This window comes from Cupressus sempervirens, chromosome 7 (assembly GCF_028749045.1).
Source record: "Cupressus sempervirens isolate cs-2001-9-10 chromosome 7, ASM2874904v1, whole genome shotgun sequence".
NCBI lineage: Eukaryota > Viridiplantae > Streptophyta > Pinopsida > Cupressales > Cupressaceae > Cupressus > Cupressus sempervirens.
The window spans coordinates 535724555-535746948 of NC_143124.1; the positions used below are offsets into that span (position 1 = coordinate 535724555).

Below are 22394 nucleotides of genomic sequence, written 5' to 3' on the forward strand. Positions count from 1 at the left end.
ACCTTCAGAATTAGTACCATAGTCTTGTCCCAATTCTTTTGTAATACCTTACTTGCATGCAAGGCAATTTGAATTTCTGCTGATAATTCCATCATGTGGTCAGCTATGGAGAAGTTGTTGTCATGGATGAGAGTCTTTGCATGTGCAATGTCTTTCTGCAATGCGTCCATGTTTGGAAGAATCATGCTTTGAATTTCTGCAAGTGTGGCCTTAATTCTAGCTTCTTCCTTCAATAATTCTACCAACAAATTTGTCAGATATCTGATATTTGTGAAGTGTGCAGAACTATAATTGGGATCAAGTGACAACTGGTGTACACTTGCCTTCATATCATCATCTATCTTTGACAATTTACCCTTAATCTCCTTAGTGAAGATAGATGCATCACTCAATTTGACAAATAGTGAAATAACATTACTTACAGATGTTTCCAGTGAAACAAGAGTAGTAGATAACTCTACTTGATCTATTGCAATTTTCTGTGCAATTTGCTCCAATACTCTATTTTCAAATTTTTTTTCAGCTCTTTGCAGCAGTTTTTCCTGTCCATTCAGATCTTCATTGAATGTGTGGACAATTTCAGTTAGCTGATCAAGAATAGGTTGTGCACTATCAACCTCAATACTCACAGTATCAACAAATATGCTCTTTATGTCCTGAAGGACTTGATTTTTCTTCTTCTTTTCTTCTCTAAGCTTCTATTGCTTAGCTCTCTTCTTTAATAGTTCTCCCAGGGTATCCATTTGATCAGGAGCGAGGAGAGAGATATTCCAATTTGGAATAATAACATCCTCATTCAGATCAATTTCTTCCTCTTCTTTACCCTTATTTAAAACTTTAGTGCTTAGTTGAGATTGATTCTCAACTGTCATTGCACTAGCTATGGATACACTTGGAATAGAAACAATTGTATGAAAAGATGGAATAGCAATAAATGTAGAAATGACACTAACAACAGGAATACCTTGCTGTTGCTCGATCAAGCCTGATTTTAGAGGAACTTGCTGCCATAAATGGAATACACTTGGAATAGAAACGATTGTAGAAAAAGATGGAATAGCAATAATTGTAGAAATGACACTGACAACAGGAATACCTTGCTTTTGCTCGGTCAGGCCTGATGATAGAGGAACAATACCATAAATGGAGAGGAACATCTTAAGAGTTACATTTACATGTTGAATGATTATGAGGTAGAACACGAGGACTTGGTCATGAAGATATTTGTTCATTCTGTCACTGAAGATGCCAAAGACTAGTTTAGAAGACTCCCTGATATCAGTATTGGCTCATTGGATGAATTTGAAAAGTGCTTTAAGGAGCAATATGGAGATAATACAAATGCCATTTTCAGGCTCAATGAATTCAACAATATCAAGAAGAACCAAAACGAATCTACATTTGATTTCAATGTTAGATTTCAAAAGTGGATATACAAGTTGTTCCAGATCATGAGGCTGGATGAAAATGTGTATCTCACTACACACTTCAATGCCTTTGACGACAAAATGGCTTACCTATTGAGAGATAAGGATCCTAATACTTTGAGGGACGCCTTTAGAACTGCTGTAAATATTGAAAGTGATAGGAGAGCCTCAGGGGAATTAGGGAGAAGAGATGATCCTAAGCTATTTGGTTCTAGGAATAACAAGAGGGAGGATGACAAGCTTGTCAGAAACAAGAAACAAGAAGAAGACAAGATGGACAAAGTGCTAACTATGTTAAAAGATCTAAAGCCTACTATTACTGCTGCCAATAAATGTCCTGCTAGTAATAAACCCCATCTTGGCAATAATTTCAATAGGCAGAACTAGTTGCAAAATTTCCCTTATAATACACAATTGAAGGATGAGAAACCCATCACTACCCTTGCAGAAAATAACAATGAGAAGGTTACTCCAGATTCATTACAGAGGAATTCTGTTAATGTTGTAGAAGACACACCTTGGTTTATGGCTTGCTAATCCCCACACTCCATCGAATATTGTGTTGTAGCCCAATCAATTTTTGCATCTCAAGAGTGTGAGGAAAAAGAAGCTACTAATGAGGATAACCCAAATGATGTGACATGTAACTTGGTAGGTTCCTACTTTGAATATGGTGATGTTTGTGACCAAGAAGAATATGACATGGATGTGAACATAGAGACAAAATAATGAAATATTCCATCAGCAAGTATTCTCTAATGATGATGAAGAAATGGATAATAGAGCTTGCAACATGGCATCTGATTTAGACCATGTGAATTTGAGAAAATCATCAAAAGAAGAGATAGATATGATCACAATAGACATGGTGGCTAAAGTTAAGAGTACTTATCACTTGAGGAATAGGATGGTGAATGGTGATTCTGGTAGACCAGTTGGGATATTCATCACACATAACAAGACTCCTGGGGTGAATAAAACTAATGACCTATTGGTTGTGAAGGTGAAAGATGTGAAGACGAAGAAATGGGAGCCCAAAAAGCCACAACAGAAAATCTGGAAAAGAGTAAGGAGGCCCCTTTAGCAAAAGCCCCAAGGTAAAAATTGACAAGAAGATTGAGATTGTTGCAACCCAATTGTTGTAGGACAAGAATAACAAAGGTACACTCATTAATACCCCTCTTTACAATCCAGTAGACATGTCCATTCTTTTGCAAATTATTGCAAAGGTTCCCCTATCTGAAATGTTTAGGATAGAAGAACACAAATCTAAGGCCTGTGCATGGTTAGGTGCTATTGGAGAGAGTAGTGGCATTGAGGATAGCATGCATGTAGGTGGAAATGTAGAGGTTTTATACAAAACAAAGGAGTATGAAGGGGTAGTTTTGCAAATTCTCCCAATGCTTTTAGATAATTTTGCTGCAGCATACATTGAAAATATGATCCATTCTTCACGAGCCACATTGTTAATGGTAAGACAGTAAAAAATTGTATGATAGACTCAGCTACTTCAAATATTGTGATACCATTTAAAATTATGGAATCCCTTGGCTTTGTATTGTTCCCGAATGGTTTCAGAGATGCTCCCGTGTTGCGCGGTCACAACTCGTGCTGCGCGGCCACTTTCCTGAATGGTTTCGGAGATGCTCCCATGCTGCACAACCTTAGTTGCCTGTGCTGCATGGTTACTTTCCTGAACGGTTTCAGAGATGCTCCCATGTTGCATGGCCTTAGTTGCCCGTGTTGCGTGACTACTGCCCGTACTGCACGGCCACTGCCCATGCTACGCGGCCACTTTCCCGAACGGTTTCGAAGATGCTCCCCTATTGCGTGGCCTCAATTGCCCGTGCTATGTGGCTACTGCCCGTGCTACACGGCCACTTTCTCGGATGGTTTCGGAGATGCTCCCATGCTGTGCGGAGTTGCCCGTGCTGCGCAGCCACTTTCTTGAACAGTTTTGGAAATGCTCTCGACTGTTTCTGCTCTGATACCATTGTAATGTTCTTGACCTTCGGATGCCAGTTGGATGCAACTTGAACGGTACTGTATGATATCCAATGCCTATGACAATAGATGGATTGGTTTTGTAAGAATGAGGAGTGTTACGAGTGTCGTACAGTGGCAAGAATGTAATGTCCCTGGTTTCCTTGGTAATCTTAGAACTTTAAGTTCATGAACCTGCAAGAGTGTTAGTATACTTATAGATAATATATTTTTAATGTACAAGACAATTTTAAAAAGTACAAGAATTATGGTAACTCCCAATTCTTATCTAATTCCTTCTTGAGGAGGAAGTCAATGGTTAGATCCTTAGTTGAACTTCCTCAGTTCTAATAAAATAGAACAGTCCTTTACTAAGGACCATCTTTCCACTGCATCTTCCTCTTCAAGCCTTTATGGATAGTTGTTTTTAGAGCTATCCATCCTTCCTAGAAGATGACTTTCTCATTCTAGGCCTCCTGGATAATCATACTAGATATATCCAGTCCTATATATGCATATGTCTTAGTTTCCAGTATACTGACCTTTCAGAGTATGACCGCTGCCTTATTTCTTGTTCTTAAGAATTAATCTCCCAATGCTTTTTAAATTGGTTTCTTAGTTCACTTATCAGTTCGTAATGTAATCCTACTCTAGGGGTGGATTCCCAATTTGTGATGATATAGCTTGTATGTTGAACCCTGTACTCTTATTTATTGCTGCTGAATGAGAGTTAAAGTGGTAGAAGAACTAGTTACAGTGCAAACTCGATGATGTATCTTCCCTTCCAATGAACGACTCCTACAAAGGTTAGATGTGATGATAACTGGAATTTGGAAGGACGTTTCTTAAATTCAGCTCCAAGGGTTTGATTCTTATCACTTATCCCATTGTGCTCTTCCAAAAACGTGACTTCTTATTTGTTGTGGCCAGGTATTATATATATATATATATATATATAAAATACCCTCTTATTGCGAGTGGGCTGGGACGTCTTTCCTGGTTCGCTTTTCCTATGTTTAGGCGTCACCGCTGCTACCGCTGAACAAGTCTTGTATGATATCTGCTGAGGAAGGAGTTAAGCTATGTTTGGTTTCCGCTGAGGAGGATAAGCTGTCGGGATTCCCTTGTTTCGTTCCTAACTTCCAATGCCTCGTTTGCTCTTCAAGCCTGTGCTTCCCACTTTGTCTGTTCCACGCCTGTTCTGCCATTCCGAGCTCCCTTCGATGGTTATCTTATACGTGATGCAGGGGTTCCTCTTGGAAGGTCGCAACCATTGACTTGTTCATTTGCCTTAATTCACAATTAAACCACATCTTTATCATTTCACTATAGCGGCTTTTCATATTATTCACATACCCTACATTAGCCTTGGAAGATTATGTGACCAATAGCCATGTTTTACATTTTGCCTAAAAAGCATTAATCAATAATAAACCACAAGACATATATAATAATTTATAAGGAATTATTAATTGCAGTATTAATTAATAATAATCAAATAAAGATCTAAAAATCAATTAGCTTTAATCATGATTGCCTTATTATATATTTTTTTGTTGAACGAAGGAGATAATTAATTAATCATTTTAGAAATTAATGATAAATGGATTCCCGAGCTTAGTGATAAAATATAGTGTATAATTTACAAAATTTTTAAAAAAAAAAATTATCCTTCTTGACTTGTTTTTTGATGTATCATCACAAAGAAGTAGGTGGAATCAAGGCCGTACGGTGGCAGCAAAGTCGTACAGTGTCCTTAGTAGCCATATGATAGGATGGAGGGACCGTAAAATGGATTTGGGGCAGTGTAGCCGTATGGGGAGATGAAGGAAGAGACCGTACGGTGCATTGGGGCAATGTAGCCGTATGGTGAGGAGGCTTTGGTGGCCGTACGGTGGTGCAAATTGCTGTATGGTGAGGGTGGAGAAGAAGTACGGCGTGGAAGAATAGGTCAGCCGTACGGACAAGAGACTATGCAATAGAGGAAAGTTGTATGAAACACATGGATGTCGTTCAGTGATATCTTGTTTGTTTGTTTATTCTCTTGAAGTGCGGAATGATAAAAGGTGTACAGATGGAAGTGATACTCAATAATGCAATCTAAACTTATGGATCCAAATTTATCAGATAGAATCAAATAATAATGGAAATTAGAACACAAATACCCTTCGATTAATATTTGCCAAAGATGGTGCTCCGATTTGCCAGATCCGAGCGAAGTCATACATGCAACAACGGAATAAGGTGAGGGTTGAATCCCACTGAAACTGCATGAGCCAAATAGGGAAGATCTTTCACTTCTAAAATGGCGAACGATCTAGAACTCCAATAGGAATTCACAATACATAGAAAATAATCCAAAAGCATATCTATGACTACCTACAAGCCGTGCTTAAATACCCATCGGGGAAAACCTTTCCGAGGGTGTACAAAGATAGCTAACAACAACACTTACCAACAGAAACTAAAATAAAAATAGGTATATTAAATCAATTGGAACCATAAATCCAAATATTAACTTGGGACCCATATTAGTTAATTAAAGTAACTTATTAAAGGTCCTTATATTATCTAAATTTTGGGACTAGTTAATTAATTAATTAAATTAAAAAATTACATTAAAATTTGGGGACATGACAAGCTTGAAAGTAGATACCAAGCAAGGAAGGTGTTGTGCCTTAGTTTCTAGAGAGGTCCTTGTTATAGGAACCATCAGTGCACTTTCAAGTTGGCTGCCTACCCATAAAAGAACCTAACTATGATTGTGCTAACTATGAGTGTGCTGGTAGTTGATATCCCTCCTCGTTATGGTATGCTGCTGTCAAGAAAATAGAGTGCTGCTATGGGTGGTAGTTTGCAGTGTGACTTGTCATTTGCCACTTTCCACATTGGTGATAAAGCGGTGAAAGTAGATAGGGAGCTAAGGGTTGCATACATGATCGAGAGAAGCATTGACAATGATGCAACATGCTTCTTGGATATAGATATCAATGCTTTTAGAGAAGAGGTCATTGTTTTGGAAGAGGGAGTAACACCTACACTAATGACGCAAGAGGTAAGGAAAGACTTTGAAAAGGGAGACTTATGGACTATGTACTTTGATGGTGCTAACTCTAAAGAAGGTGCTGGTGCTGGAGTGTTATTGATCTCACCACGGAAGAAGACATTTAGGTTTTCTTTCACCTTGGACTTCACTTGTACTAATAATATTGTAGAATATGAGGCCTTGCTCCTTGGTTTATGGTTAATTGCAAAACATGGTATAAAGTGTTTGCATGTAATTGGGGATTCTAAAGTAGTAGTATCACAAGTCATATCATCATATGCATCCAAGAATAAAAGGCTAAAACAATATAGAAATGCAGTATGGGATGAGATTGAAGCCTTTGATGCTTTTGGAATTGTGTGGATGGACAGAAGCAATGACAAAATGACTGACCTTGCAAATGTGGCCATAAAACCAGGTGGCATGACTTTTGTAGGAGTATCAAGAGTTGAGGTACAAATTAGGTCCTCAATCCTAGATAATGTTGAAAGTTTCCAGGTGTTCAAGGATGATTCAAACATCTTAAATTTTCTCAACTCTAAGGGTAGATACCATGGCCAAGAACTTGACTACAGTGCACTTGTACAGACCATAGATGGAAATGAGACCATTTTTGGAAATGAAGTGATTAAACTTAAAACAAATAAGCTTCCCAAGGGCCTGGTTGTGTTGGAAAGTATTTTTGACAATCAAGATAGGGTACAATCAAATGTGAGAGACAAGAAACTAGAGGAGTTAGAGGAGATAAACCTAGGTTCTAATGAAGCCCCTAAAAAGGTGCATACAGGCAAGAAGATATCCCCCGAGGTAAGAAAATCCTTGGTTGAATTGTTAAGGAAGTATAGGCATGTCTTTACAGTCTTATGATGATTTGAAGGTTTATAGGGAAGATCTTTTCAAGCATGTTATCACATTCAAAGAAAATTTCAAATCGTGCATGTAGAAGCAAAGGCCAATTAACCAAACTCTTGCTCCAAAGATGCAAGAAGAACTGATGAAGCTCAAGGATGTTGGCATCATAAAGGCAATTCAACATTCCTCATGGGTTTCCAATCTAGTGCCTATTAGAAAGAATAACAGAGACATTAGGCTGTGTTGACTTCAGAAACCTAAACATTTCATTAATGAAAGACAACTATGGCTTACGCAATATGGAGGCCATGTTGTAGGGAGTCACAGGTTCCGAGTTGATGTCAATGATGGATGGGTTTTTAGGCTACAATTAGGTGTTTGTTGAGGAATCAAATAAATATAAGACTGCATTTACCATACCTTGGGGGACACGTGTCTATGTGAGAATGCCACTTGGAGTCACTAATGTTGGAGCTACTTTTCAAAGAGCAATGGACTTGGCCATTGTAGACTTCATAGATATGTTCTTGGTGGTATACCAAGATGATCTCACTGCATATTCCAAAGAGGAGGAGCATTGTAAACACCTTGAGAAAATCTTCATAAGGGCTTTGGACTATGGCGTTTCTTTGGACCCAAGGAAATTTGCATTTGGGGTAATAAAAGGTAAGCTTTTGGGTCATTTGGTATCCAAAGAAGGGGTTAGGATAGACCCTGAGAGAGTTGCAACCATTGATAAGAACCCAAGGCCTAAGAATGTGAAGGACATTCAATCTTTCTTTGGACAAATTAATTTGTTGAGGAGATTTGTAACCAACTTGGCAGAGATAAGTAGACCAATTTGAAAGATGCTTAAGAAGGGAGTAGAGATCAAGTGGGATGGTGAACCATCAATAGCGTTTTTGAATATCAAGGAAGCCATCAAGAATGCACTTGTGTTAAGAGCTCCTGATTATAGCAAACCGATGCACATCTTCTCCATTGCCTCATTTCACACAGTTGCAACAATCTTACTCTAGAAAAATGAGGAGGGATCTGATCAACCCATTGCATTTTTTAACAAATCTCTCCAAGCTGCATAATTGAAGTATGATATAAATGAGAAGCAAGCCTATGCATTGGTAAGGGCTATAAAAGCATTTAGATGTTACCTGATGGGAGCAACAATAATAGCATTTGTCCCTAGTGTTGCAGTGAAGGACATTTTCTTTCAGCAGGAGGTTTCAAGGAGAAGATGCAGATGGATCGATAGGATCCAAGAATTCAATATAGATGTCCAAATCACCAAGTTGGTTAGAGGCCAGGGCCTAGCAAAATTGATGACACAGGCTAATTTGGATGCCAATCAAATAAATCAAATGGATGATGATCATAGGCCCTATTTGTGTGAATGGATTTATGTGATTGGTATAAAGATGTTATGCACTATTTGCAACACATGCATTGCCCTCCTGGGATAAGTGACAATGAGAAAAAGGCATTGAAGTTATCGGCCATTAAGTATGTAATTGTCATAGGGAAACTGTGGTGGAGAAATACAAAAGTGTTTTATTAAAATATGTAGACCAGGAAGAGTCAGTCAAGATCTTAAATGATATGCATGGTGGGGTTTGTGGTGGTCACTACATGACAAAGACTACAATATATAAGGTGACAAGAGCTGGATTTTGGTGGCCCACATTGTTCAAGATGCCCATGAGTTGGTCAAGAAGTGTGATGCATGCCAAAGATTTGCAGGTAAGCTAAAGTTTTCTAGTAACTTGCCATTAAAACCAGTAGAAGTGCAAGCACCATTTCAAAAATGGGGGATAGACTTTGTAGGTGAAATTGCAAATAAGTCCAGTTGGGGACTTTCTTGGATTTTGGTGGCAACTTACTTTACAAAATGGTTGGAGGCTATCTCTACTAGAAGATCAACCATTAAAGTAGTGTCTAATTTCATCTTGAAAAATATTATCATCGGGTTTGGTTGCCTCGAGAAGATTATAACGTATAACGCCATATGCTTTAGATTTGACAAATATATACAATTTTGTGATAAGTATGGGATTACCATATCCACATCTTCCCCATACCATCTGAAAGGGATGGACAAGAAGAGTCCAACAACAAGAGCCTATTGAAAATCATCAAAAGGATCTAGATGAAAATAAGAAAGCTTGGGATTCCAAGTTACCTTTAGCATTATGGGCAAACCAAGTAACAGTAAAAAGGGCCATTGGTTGTGTACCTTTTGACTTGGTTTATGGTATACATGCAAGGTTGCCTCAAAAAAATGTGATTGGAATGTACAAAGTAATCCAACAATATGATTAAAATGTGACAGATGACATGCAGATGACACCTTGAATAGGACATACTAGAAGAAAGATAGTTGTAAAGAATGCATAGTTACAATTGCAGGTGAAGCACTTGTATGAGAAGTGATCCATAGTAAGAAAATATGAGACGAATGACCTAGTACTTCTTTCGAATGCCAAATTGGAGGATAAAGGTAAGCATGGAAAATTTGACCCAATTTAGCTAGGTTCATACATGATTCATAACAAGTGGGGAGAGGATTCATACATCATAAGGGAACTTTGTGGTGACCTTCTAGAATTGCTTGTTCATGGACAATTCCTGAAGAAGTACTTTTGTTGAAGGTATTTGTCTTCCATGAACAATAGATAGGTGTATACACCCCTGTAAAGTTTGTACATAGGGGTGTTTGTTTTCATTTTTCTGGTTTACCTTGTACATATGTTTTGTGTTGGTTTCCTCTTGTTTTGCTGTTGTGTTGTTGTTGTCTTGCCTGGTGCTCTCTAAAGTTGTCAAAGTATCAAGTGTGTAGTTTGCTCACCCAAAGATTCTAATGTTCTTGCATGGATAAAAGTTGCCCATCATCCCTAGAAAGAGCTACTGGCGACTCTAGTAGGCAATATAGAAAATTATGATGATATAATGACAGACACACATACAACCCTATACCAGGTATTAGGGTTAGAGAATAACGGAAAGTTTAACAAAGCAAAAATGTAGATGTGTTTGGGAACTCAGAAATATGGTGTTGTAATTATATATGATTACCCCCAATATATAGAAGCAAGGATCAATGAGGGATTGACAACCTTGCACAAAGGAGAAATACTTGATGGTACTCATTGCTTATGCACATGATTTTGTACCACAGCAAGGATTATTTTGATAAACATATGGAGTTGGAGTTGGAAAAGGATGTTGAAGTTTTGCTAATCCAACTATGGGCAACAGTCATGTCTTTTGACTGGAATATGTGTAGTTATAGATCATTTGAGAATGAATTTGGGATATCACTCAAGAAGAGACTCTCGCCAATAGTTGAGGACTTTCCATGTTCCTTGTTTATATTTTTGAGACCCATTGACTAGAAATTTGTTCCAAAGTTATGTTATCAGTGGGGGGATGTTTATTTCTACTCAACACTACTATCATCAGGATATATGGTTTCCCAGGGAGACCCTTAGTATTGCCAAGATATGTTACTTCAAATGTTGGATTTTTGGAAGTCATGAGGCAGATTAGGATGCTGTAGGATGATGATTTTCCTCCAAAGAGAGGGAAGGCAACTTTTTTCCTAGACCTTACCATTTTTCATCACTTTGCAATGGTCAAAGGTGGTCATAAGGCTATTTTCAATTACTCGGACCCTATAGGACTGGGGTTAGTACCAAAAGGCTAAATGACATAGAGGGTTTTTATCTGATGTTGATGAGTAGAGTGAATTTGAAGCCTAGGGGAGACCATGAATTTGACTTCCCTGAGGACATTAATAGAAATGATATGGATGTTGAATCTCAAAACAAGACGGAAAGAAAGTGGCATGTTTTCCAAGACACGTTGGAAGAAATACATGGGGAGGATCCTCAGTATGATCCACTTTCATGTACTAAGCCTGTAGCCAAGAAATTGTGAGTTCTTGTTGAGAATTTCATGGAGATTTGTAAAGCCATGTAAGAGAAGCTTGGCAGTGCTAAGCGCTCAAAGATTACATTTGTTGAAAGTGCACAAGGTCTGAATTTGTTACTGCAGACATGATTCCCCAAGAGGAAAAGAGGCAGAAGAGACAAGAGATGTCTCAGAGCCTCAAGATGCTCAAGCAGAAAAGACGAAAAGGGTTGAGAGTGGCTTGAAGGTGTACCAAAGGAAGAGATCTACCAGGGGATCTAGAGCACCTGTGATTTACCAAGGACAAGAGGCTAAGGGTTCAACAAAGAGAAGCCCACCACCTCAATCCCCAAGGCCATGCACCCCACCTTCACCATCAGGCAGACATCATGACTTGTTTCTTGAAAAGGAGGGGTTCCCAAAGGGTGTAATGGCCATCCAAATTGGGACAATTAGAATTGGAAAATGTTCATGAGGAGGAGGAAGAAGAAAAATATATTATTTATGTGGCTGATGATCTAATGACAAGAAAAACCCCTCTCATGCCAAGAGCACCCATTTCTGACATCACCACTCAAGGAATAAAAGGAGTTTTTCCTAGAGATGTAAGAGCAGAAGCTTGTAAGGCTTTGTGGCAGATGATGAGTTTGTCAAATCGGTAGCTTTTAAGCAATTGCTATGGAAATACTATAAACAAGAATTCCATCAGAAAATGGAGGACAAGGAAGCACAAAAGCCTGAGGCCATTGATCATGACCTTATGCAGGAGATAGAGGGTGAGATGATGAAAAAGTTTGAAGCTATCACTCCTGAAGAGAGAAGGAAAATTGTGCACGAACCAGGGATCCCATTGTTGCCAAATTTGGACTCAGCAGATGCAGTTGCTTTTGACTCCATCATGCAAGGCATGAGGTCACCCCATTCTGATATCAAGTAATCAGATAGGCCCACTAGAGGTATGTATTATAGTGAAGATCTTGCTGCCCTGGCTACTGTTAGAGTAATTATTTGTTCTAACTTATTAATTAAATCACTTTGATTTAATTAATTAAGTTGCCTATTACTCTAGTTTTCTTAAGCTATCTTGTAGGTGCATATAATTAATATTTTATTAATTATATTGTGCAACCCTAGCTTTTTTAGGCTTTAGTTTCCCTTTTCGGGTTTCGTGATTCCTTTATAAGGATTCACCTCTTTGTATTTTATTCATTCACTTATTGGATTATATGAGATATTGCTCTTTGCATGTCCATAAGATGGATCTGGCTTTTTGGCCTCCTTGATTTTTCCTTGCCTCTGTTCTTTGCTTCATCCATGTGATAGGGTTATGCATGCAGGTGTTCTTGGGAGATTAGTTTTTCACCTAATTCTAACATGGTATCAGAGCTAGCTTGCTGCTCGCTGTTCGTGGTTTGTTGAAGCGTTTTAGAAGCTGTGATTTTCGGAGCAGTGGGAGGCCGTACGGACAACTTAAAATTTTTTTTTGGGGCACTTTGGGCTCAAACGAACGCTTCCATTGAATTTGGAAGGCTGTTTACAGTCAAAATCCATATAAAATTTGTCCATTTTGGACACCGTTGGTCTGAGAGGCAAATTCTTTTTGTCCGACAGGGCCGTACAGCCCCCTGCACGCAGTACGAGGCAAAATTCAAAAAAAAAATTGCAATTTTTTTTTATTTGTGGCTGTTTTAAGCCGCCGCGGTTAAGAAACCGCAGTGGAGCCGCTGGCGGTCCGCCAACGGCACGCAGCGGCTTCGCCGGCAGCCCGCAGCGGCCCCGCCCGTGGTGGTCTCCGCTCCGCCCTCCCACCACCCGACCTCCGCTCCGCCGGCGGTGCGGTGGTGGTGGAGGTTCTTTGTTATTTTTTATTGTTTTTTTATTAAAAAAAAAATAATTTTTTGCATTTTCAGAGGCCTTGGAGGTTTTTTCTCCGTAACTTGAGCATACGGACGTATGTTTTTAATTCGAAAAATGCACCGAAAAGTTGGTTCCGAGACGGAGATGGTGGTACAGGTGTTTTTGACTTTTGATGCAGTTTGGTTTCCTGTTTTGTTAGTCAAAGCCGGATGTTCTGTTTTGCACTCCGGGAGGCGTATTTTGAGCTTCCGATCTCCGATTTTGGACTTCTTTATATCGCTGGAAAGCTCTTTCTGTGCTCTTTCCAGTGATGCTAGTTGTTGTTCCAGATTTTGTTCCAGGCACATCTTATTCAGTCTTTTGCGTTTTAGCATTCTGGCGGATGTCCTGATTGTTTCAGGTCCGCGGATCGATTTTGATGCTTCAGTTGCTTCATTTTGGGCTCTAGCTTCTGTTGTTTCAGCTTTATGTTTTTTCTGATCATTGTTGATATTCATTGTAAGCATCTTTTTGCAATGCACTGAGATAAAGTGCCACTCTTGCGTTTCGGGATCCTTTTCATCATTGTGATTCGTTGTACTCACACTATTTTATAAAGTGCCATGGGGGGGATAGTTGTTTGCTGCTTATAGGCCCTCTTTCTTTAATTCCTCATGCAGTGTCGATGACACGTGCCTTTATTGGTGTTTTGTACCTCACTCTCGATGTGTTTGGCTCCTGTGTTGTAGGAGATTCTTGACCCATCTTTTCAGCTGCCTGTCACCTCACCTGCCTTAAGGGGAGGTTATATTGCTGTTCTATGCTTCTTTGGTCGATGGTTCGTGCCTTCTATTTCCATGGAGGTTCCTTTGGTTGATGGTTCGTGCCTTCTATTTCCATGGAGGTTCTACAGATTAGCATTTTGACAGAGTTTTGCGGTTCTTCATGCTTCAATGATTCTCTTCTGATTTTTTTGTTCCTTCTTCTGGAACATTCTTTGCTATCTCTTTTTGGAGTAGGGTTTTTCTCATGTGGTTTTCTCTATTTCTCCTCTTTATAGAGATTTTGTTGTGATTGGGTACCTGATCTGGCCTTGTTGCCGAGACCCAATTCTTTTTCATAGCTGTGCTAGGTTAGCTTCCTCCCAAGCTTCGCTTAAGGGGGGGTGTTAGAGTAATTATTTATTCTAACTTATTAATTAAATCACTTTGATTTAATTAATTAAGTTGCCTATTACCCTAGTTTTCTTAAGCTATCTTGTAGGTGCATATAATTAATATTCTATTAATTATATTGTGCAACCCTAGCTTTTTTAGGCTTTAGTTTTCCTTTTCGGGTTTCATGATTCCTTTATAAGGATTCACCTCTTTGTATTTTATTCATTCACTTATTGGATTATATGAGATATTGCTCTTTGCATGTCTATAAGATGGATCTGGCTTTTTGGCCTCCTTGATTTTTCCTTGCTTCTGTTCTTTGCTTCATCCATGTGACAGGGTTATGCATGCAGGTGTTCTTGGGAGATTAGTTTTTTCAGATTGGGACATGCAAAGAGCAATATCTCATATAATCCAATAAGTGAATGAATAAAATACAAAGAGGTGAATCCTTATAAAGGAATCATGAAACTCGAAAAGGGAAACTGAAGCCTAAAAAAGCTAGGGTTGCACAATATAATTAATAGAATATTAATTATATGCACCTACAAGATAGCTTAAGAAAACTAGAGTAATAGGCAACTTAATTAATTAAATCAAAGTGATTTAATTAATAAGTTAGAATAAATAATTACTCTAACACCCCCCCTTAAGCGAAGCTTGGGAGGAAGCTAACCTAGCACAGCTATGAAAAAGAATTGGGTCCTGGCAACAAGGCCAGATCAGGTACCCAATCACAACAAAATCTCTATAAAGAGGAGAAATAGAGAAAACCACATGGGAAAAACCCTACTCCAAAAAGAGATAGCAAAGAATGTTCCAGAAGAAGGAACAAAGAGATCAGAAGAGAATCATTGAAGCATGAAGAACCGCAAAACTCTGTCAAAATGCTGATTTGTAGAACCTCCATGGAAATAGAAGGCACAAAACATCAACCAAAGAAGCATAGAACAGCAATATAACCTCCCCTTAAGGCAGGTGAGGTGACAGGCAGCTGAAAAGATGGGCCAAGAATCTCCTACAACACAGGAGCCAAACACATCGAGAGTGAGGTACAAAACACCAATAAAGGCACGTGTCATCGACACTGCATGAGGAATTAGAGAAAGAGGGCCTATAAGCAGCAAACAACTATCCCCCCCATGGCACTTTATAAAATAGTGCGAGTACAACGAATCACAATGATGAAAAGGATCCCGAAACGCAAGAGTGGCACTTTATCTCTTGTTTTTGCATCCTCTTAATGCTATTCTGCTTCCAGCATTTGCATTACTCTCTTGGAGACTAACTCTATGATGCTATTTTGATTTTGTATCATTTGCATTCATAGTTTAGATATTTACTCTTTGCACTAGTTTTCTGGGTTATTAATCTTTTCAGATTCTAACAGCTACTTGGTCTTTTTCTCCCTCTGCGGACAGAAAATAAATTAATAGTGAGAGTACTGATATTAGAGGAAATGTGGTGTTGCAAAGGGTAGGAGATGCAAAGCTTACTGAGTCCAGTGCTGGGTTAAACACCATGCTGCATATGTTGATAAAGTGGCCAAGGAGTGTGAGAAACAGTATGAAGAAATGACAGCAAAAGACTAGCATGTTTTCGATGCTCATGAGACTCAAGCTAAACTAAGTGCAGGTTTGCAAACTCAAGTTAGTTTTTTGACTCAGAGGATAGCTGAATTAGATGCGACTAGGCCAACAGGTGCAGATGAGGCAGGTCTTTCAAATCAGTTAAGCATTGTGCCTATGACACCAACAACTGCCCTTCTGCCAATACAAACAAATTCTACCCAGTGGAAACAGAGACGTAGATGCCTTGATTAAAGAAGAAATTAATAATGATAGTGGAGAATGATAAGGACAAATTTGAGTTTAACAAAGCGGTGATTGTCCAAACTGCACTAATGCACCTGAATGAGAAAAAAGCCAGGATGTTCATAATCCATGATGTATGCTCTCTACTCGATTTGGCTATTGCCAAGTTTAAAGAGGACAGATAATTTGTCAAACCAATTTTATGAGATGTGGGTGAAGAGGATTGATAAAATGAAGTAGATTGAATTATGTGCACGGGTAGACCCAAATGCTTCCACTAACACCCTCCCCACTGCCAAAATTGTCAGATCACTTGTAGGTTTCTTGGTTTTGCCTGAACATATTGAGGCCAAAATGAAGGAGCTGAGAATTTTTTTTGATGAATATAAGGGTACATTGGTCCTACCTATTACAATTTACAGATTGGAGAGCAAAGTCAATAAATAAGATACATGGGTTGGCAAAGGAAATAGCTAAAGATATGAATATGGTACTTTTCAAAACTTGTATTACAAAGTTGGTAAATTCTTGGTCATTATATGAGAATTTGGAAAAGGAAGTTACCCAAGCAATTGTCAAGTACAATTCATATATACAGATAGCAGATGAAATCCTTGCACACTCTTGGCCAAGTGATGATGAATATGAAGAATGGGTGCAAAAATACATCGTGGTTGATGACTCAAATGTTGGGGGCCTACCTGAGCAACAATAGGCTCATGGAAATTCAGTTTTTGAATGTAACATGAGGTTGGAAAGGAGCAAAGAGTCATGGGATCCTAGAGATGTGACATCAAGCCTTGGAGGGACTAGCTGCACGTATTCTCTAAGCATATCAGATACTGTATTGTAACTAAATATGTTTGTCAAATGAATATGTGACATGTGTCATCCTCTCCAGTGTGAAGCTTGTTGCAGTCCTTCCATATTAAAGGATTCCAAAGACTTGGAGAAGGCATCCGAATTCTGATTTTGTGAATGTGACATTCCTTATTTGTTGGTCCAGTACTTGTTGTTAGTTTTGATATGCTTATCAATGAAAGAGAGGATAAAGTAAGACTGGGATAGTCTGAGTCTATTTTTGGGGTCATTTTAAAGCTTAATCTAATACTATAAATTTATAATTTGAAACAAATTAATACAATGAAAAAACGCCTGGAATTGCATATTATGCATTTTGTCTCTTTTCATTTAGCTCTTTGATTTTGTGTGATTCAATAATAAAGAAATTGAATCACATTTGCAATTCATTTAGAATTATATCTCATATCATGTTTTGTTGTTAACCCAATGGATTAAGTGAATGCTTGACATGATATGAGTCATAGGATTTAATGAAGAGATTTTGATAAGTAGAGGATACAAGATGTATGTTGATTTCATTTGCAAAGTAGAGGAGTAGATCTTGAGTTTTAGTGTCTGATCTGTGAAAGAAATCCCAATGGATAACGCACTGATCATAGCATTACTTCTCAGCATATATTGAAGCTTGCATAGTTACAAATCTTAAATCAAATCATTTTCACTTTATGATGCAAGAGCATCCTGGGTTTGTTAGCAATCTTGCATGATTGGAGGGATCTTGACCTAGAGTTTGGGGACTCGATCACCAAGGGAGTGGTGCTCGGTCACAATTGAGCATAGTTTATGCTGGGGAGCTTAGCATACTTTGTGTTGCTTGGCAATATCTATGGAGCTCGGCATGGTCTTGGAGCTTGGCATGGTCTGTGGTGCTCGGTTTGCACTACGAGCTCGACGATGCTTGTGAATTTACCAGTGCTCGGCTTGGTTTTGATTTCTGTTGGTGCCGAGTTGTTAGTGAGTTGACTTCTGGCATTTAATTTATGTATGGGTATTTAATTTGTGTTGTAGTCGACTTGTGGCTCAACATATATTTTGTGTAAGGGATTTAATTTATTGTAATGAACTCAGCTGACTTGTGGCTTAGTTGGGTATAAGTAGGAGGTTTTGTGGAGTCTTAGGCAGAGTATGAGTAGGAGCATTGTGATCATCTAGCTTGGAGAAGAGAATGCAAATTTTGAAGAGCTAGGGCTGCGGCTTGAGAACCAGAGGATTGCTTGGTGGATATGAGGGTACACGTGTCGATTCTTCTTGGTGTTCTTATACAGTTGTGGATTTGGACTAGCTAGGTTTGTGTTCTAAGTTGGATATTGTGGGATCTTGCAGAACTGATTTTGTAATTGTTGTTTGTATTTGGCCCTAACCCGGAAGGCCTTACAGCCGGGCATATTGCATGTAATCAATTATTTTATGAATAAAGAAGCTGTAATTTGGTATCAGATCTTATATTCTTGTTTCTTGTTGTTGTGTTTCCGCTGTGTGGTTATTTGTTGGGGGTTCGGACATCTCCTTTGGGGATTCTCTGACCTTGCATTGTGTCACTTAATGTTATATAGAGGATTTGAATAATTTGCTCACACTTGGTCTAGAGATTACTAGAGTGGATTGTTTATTTTTGCTAAGTTAGAAGAAGCAGGGGCTATCATCTTCTTAATTGGGGATTGAAGTAAATATGTTGTAAGAAGAGTGGATTTAATCCCAGGTACAGCTGTTTGAACGTTGCAGAGTTCAAAGTGGAGAAAGTTGAGTCGTCTTTGTCAGTTGGTCCTTAGGTCTATCATACTTTACTTGTCATGGGAATTATCTACCCCCTAGGTATATTTTGCATTCCATAAGTTAGTTGAAATCCTGTCAAATCAGGAGCCAACAGAACCCAGCACTGTGAAATTTCTATTCTCAATGTTTTCCATTAAATCTCGCCAAGTAGTAGACTTGTACATTCTTAGTTGCAGGGTTATGAATTTTTTGATCACTATGTATTCAGTCAGAACTGAAATGATGTGGATTTGGCACAATGAAGTTATTCACCGAGTGAAACCATACAAGAGTTTAGTGAATTGTCTCCCTAAGTTAAATGATTTTTGTGTCCTTTTTATGAATTAATCTGCCTTTTTTCTAGGAGGAATATTTGATTTGAAGAATTAAGGATCCTTTTTTCACTATGACAAAGCCTATTTTGATTTAGTTATTATGTTGCAGGTAATTTATGATTTAATATATATTGTTTTTCAGTAGATGTCTCATTTTGGTTTATGACATCATAAAGGTGATGAATTCTAACCTCATAAAGTTATAATGAATTCTTATGAAATCAAATTCCGTATTTTAAATTTTGACTATTTCTAATGTGGGACAGTACAATTCTGATTGTGGTTTCCTGTAAGCAGCATTGAAGGAACAACTGGGGTCGAGCTTGCAGCTGGTCTTCATTGGTATTTAAAACATTATTGTGGGGCTCATGTGTCATGGGACAAGACTGGTGGAGTACAGCTAGCTTCAGTTCCTGGGCCTGGCTCACTACCATTTTTACAGAATGGGGGTGTTATGGTTCAACGTCCAGTTCCATGGAATTATTACCAAAATGCAGTTACTTCAAGCTGTATGTTTTAAATTATCATCCTTCATGCTGAGCTATAATATATTTTCTATACTAGTTCAGTGCTATCACAAGGATGATGTTTGTCTTAATGTTGCCTTTACATATCTTACAAACAAGTAAGCAAAGTATATTTTTCAGATGCACTCTGAAATGTAAAATAGGTTTGTACTTTGATAGAATGGAGTTGCACACATCTTTTATGGTAGTTTTGTATACCTTTCTTCTTATAGAGAAAGTTTACTTTGTACTAATAATTAACTCATACAATCAAGAAAAGTTCGTCTTTATGAAACTAAGTTCTAATTTTATCACTTCCATCTCTTTTAGGTCACCAATTAACCTTTCAAGAATAAAATCGGCAGTAATTTGTTAACAGATTTTGTATGGAGCAGTTGCTGCTGCTCAAAGATTAGAATGAGAAAAAATAAACAACTGTTAGTTGTAAAAAATGACTTGAGTCTAAATTGTAAAAATAAGACTCGACAATGCTGACGCAACTAGGGACTCAGCAAAAAATCGGCAAAATATTAGTTGCTAGTGAGTCTTGCCTAGAGAGAGTTCTTGGAGACTCCTGAGACCTTTGGACTTGGCTATGTCACTCTGCTCGTGACTCACGAGGACTCGAAGAGTTCCGTAACCATGGTCTGAATACCGTTGATTTTCTCTTTTCTGAATCTTTCTGCTTGCTTACAAACTGAATAACAATGCATCTAATAAAGACTTTCATACAAATGGATTGGAAAGATCGAGAGAGTTCCTAAGAAGAGATTGTAGCATTGATAGTATGGCCACTCTTAGGAGTGTTCCTTTGCAAATAATAGATCAGTCTTTCAGTTTCGAGCTTTCTGTTTGGTTGCAGGGAAGTCACTTCACTTTGTGTTTTGCTCTAATTCAGGGGAGTTCATAGATTTCTTTTGTCAAGGAAGTAATGGAAGTTTGATGATATGGATGTAATATAGAATTTCATACTTCTTAAAATAGATAAAAGATAGTTTAAAGAAATTTTGAAAAAAGTTCTTATGTGTAGTCTAAAATTGAGCACTATTTTTCTAAAAGAAGGTGCCAAAACAAATGGCAAACACAGTCTGAATCAAGCAGTAAAATAATTAAATATAGATTTATAACACTAATCTAACTCTTGGAAAATTCATGTCTAAAACAAAAGCCCAATAAGTTGTGGAATGCAAAAAAGGTGTCTTCAAAAACAATTTCTATCATAGTTGATAGTAATTACCTGTCACCTTCAACAACTGGCTGCCATCTACAACAACTGAAGTATCTTCTTCAATATTAACAGTTCAACTTCAACCCAATAGTAATTTTTTAATCAGATTTTCCTAACTTTGTTGGCATAGTCAACTTCATAACTTTATGAGTGTTTTTCTAACTGACATCAAAATTTCGTATCTCCCCTTTGATTTTGAATTCCTATATTTGCAACTTTATCTAAAAACTTTGGGTTTGTCATCTGTCCTAGCTTTTTGGTAATTATATTTTCCAATTGTCCCTTTAACCTAGAAAACTGAATTTCAACATCTCTTATACCAATTCTCACATAATGATCTTTCAGTTACATTGTTTCGTCCTTGCATGAAATACTAAATTTTCTTGGCTGCTCTACCATTCCCACAAATATCACTATAGGATTTCTCTGTTCTTCCTCTAGGTCTTCCAAAACTCTACTAAAGAAAACTGCATATGTACAAATTTCTGTTAATGCAGTGTATTCTGCTTCCAAATTTGATATATCAATCCACTTCATAGTGTAAAAAATGCAATAATGTGCTGTTTTATTATCTGTTGATGCTGCCCAATGTGCACCTAAATAACCAATCAACTTTGAATTCCCAATTGAAAAATAATGGATTACATTATCTTTTATGTGAGCAATGATTCTAGAGAAATACAAACCTCCTATCAACTGAAGTTTTCTTCAAGGTGAATATTTTCCCATATTTATGGATGTGGTTGCTCTAATGATTGTGCCAGAGCTCTTCAGTCTATGCCTGTGTTTGAGCTTAAACTGGCTGATTTCTTTGAATTTTCCACTTCTGTAGCTGAGATGAATTGTTCCAAGATGTAGATGGATTACTGGTGAGTGTTGTTCTCTCTTGGATAGATTTTTTGCATTGAATTGCCTTTGGATTGCATTTGAGGGTCACAATTGCTTGTAATCAATTAAAAAGGAAAAACCAAGTCCAGTGACAAGAATGAAGGTAGATTCGATGGAATGGTTTAAAAATTGTATTCTTAGAATGTTTCTTGGAATGGTTTAAAAATTGGATGTAATCTTCTATAAATATTAGAATGTTTCTAATATCTAGTTTTCTGTTTCTAGAATAGAATGTTTCTATTCTTTATGATTGTTTCTTAAGGAAACATCGTTCAGTCTCTTGTATAAATTGATCTCTTGATCACTGTTAATTTCAAGCAAATGTTTTCCAATTACTTCGTAATACTCTCTGCCAAAGGCATAATGAAAATTTCAATGATGTTGATGTTAAAAGTAAAGGATCTCTGATAGATAAACAATTACAAATATTTGTTTTATAAATTCTGAATCAAATAGGTAAAATAATTTTACTTATCTTCACTGTTTTGCAGCAGGTTCTTGAGTTCTTCCTTCTTCAACTTTGATTGCCTTTACTGGATCTCTGTAAGACAAGTGTTGTGAAATAATAATAGTAATTGATATTCTAATGTGAATATAATACTGCAGGTACTTGTATTGCCTTTTTTGTATATGTTCACTGCAGTTGAATGAATTCAAATATATATACAACCGAACAGCCATGACTCCAAAGGGTCATGCCTCTACGTGGCCCAAGGGCCACGTAGGGACATGCCTCTTCGAAGGCATGTTCATTGTAACTGTTCTATGCTTATTATTGTTGTTGCTCGATAACACTAGGC

General features: G+C 37.8%; 1 protein-coding gene across 3 annotated transcripts in view; it reads left to right on the forward strand.

The window, feature by feature from the left end:
• Window positions 1-22394, forward strand: part of LOC149547872 (alpha-N-acetylglucosaminidase-like) — a 289389-nt gene that overhangs the window by 42708 nt on the left and 224287 nt on the right. For all 3 annotated transcript variants that reach the window (XM_089791923.1, XM_089791922.1, XM_089791921.1), the window contains exon 3: window positions 19270-19481. In XM_089791923.1, coding sequence (XP_089648049.1) covers window positions 19270-19481 — 212 coding nt within the window. The remainder of the gene's footprint in view (window positions 1-19269; window positions 19482-22394) is intronic.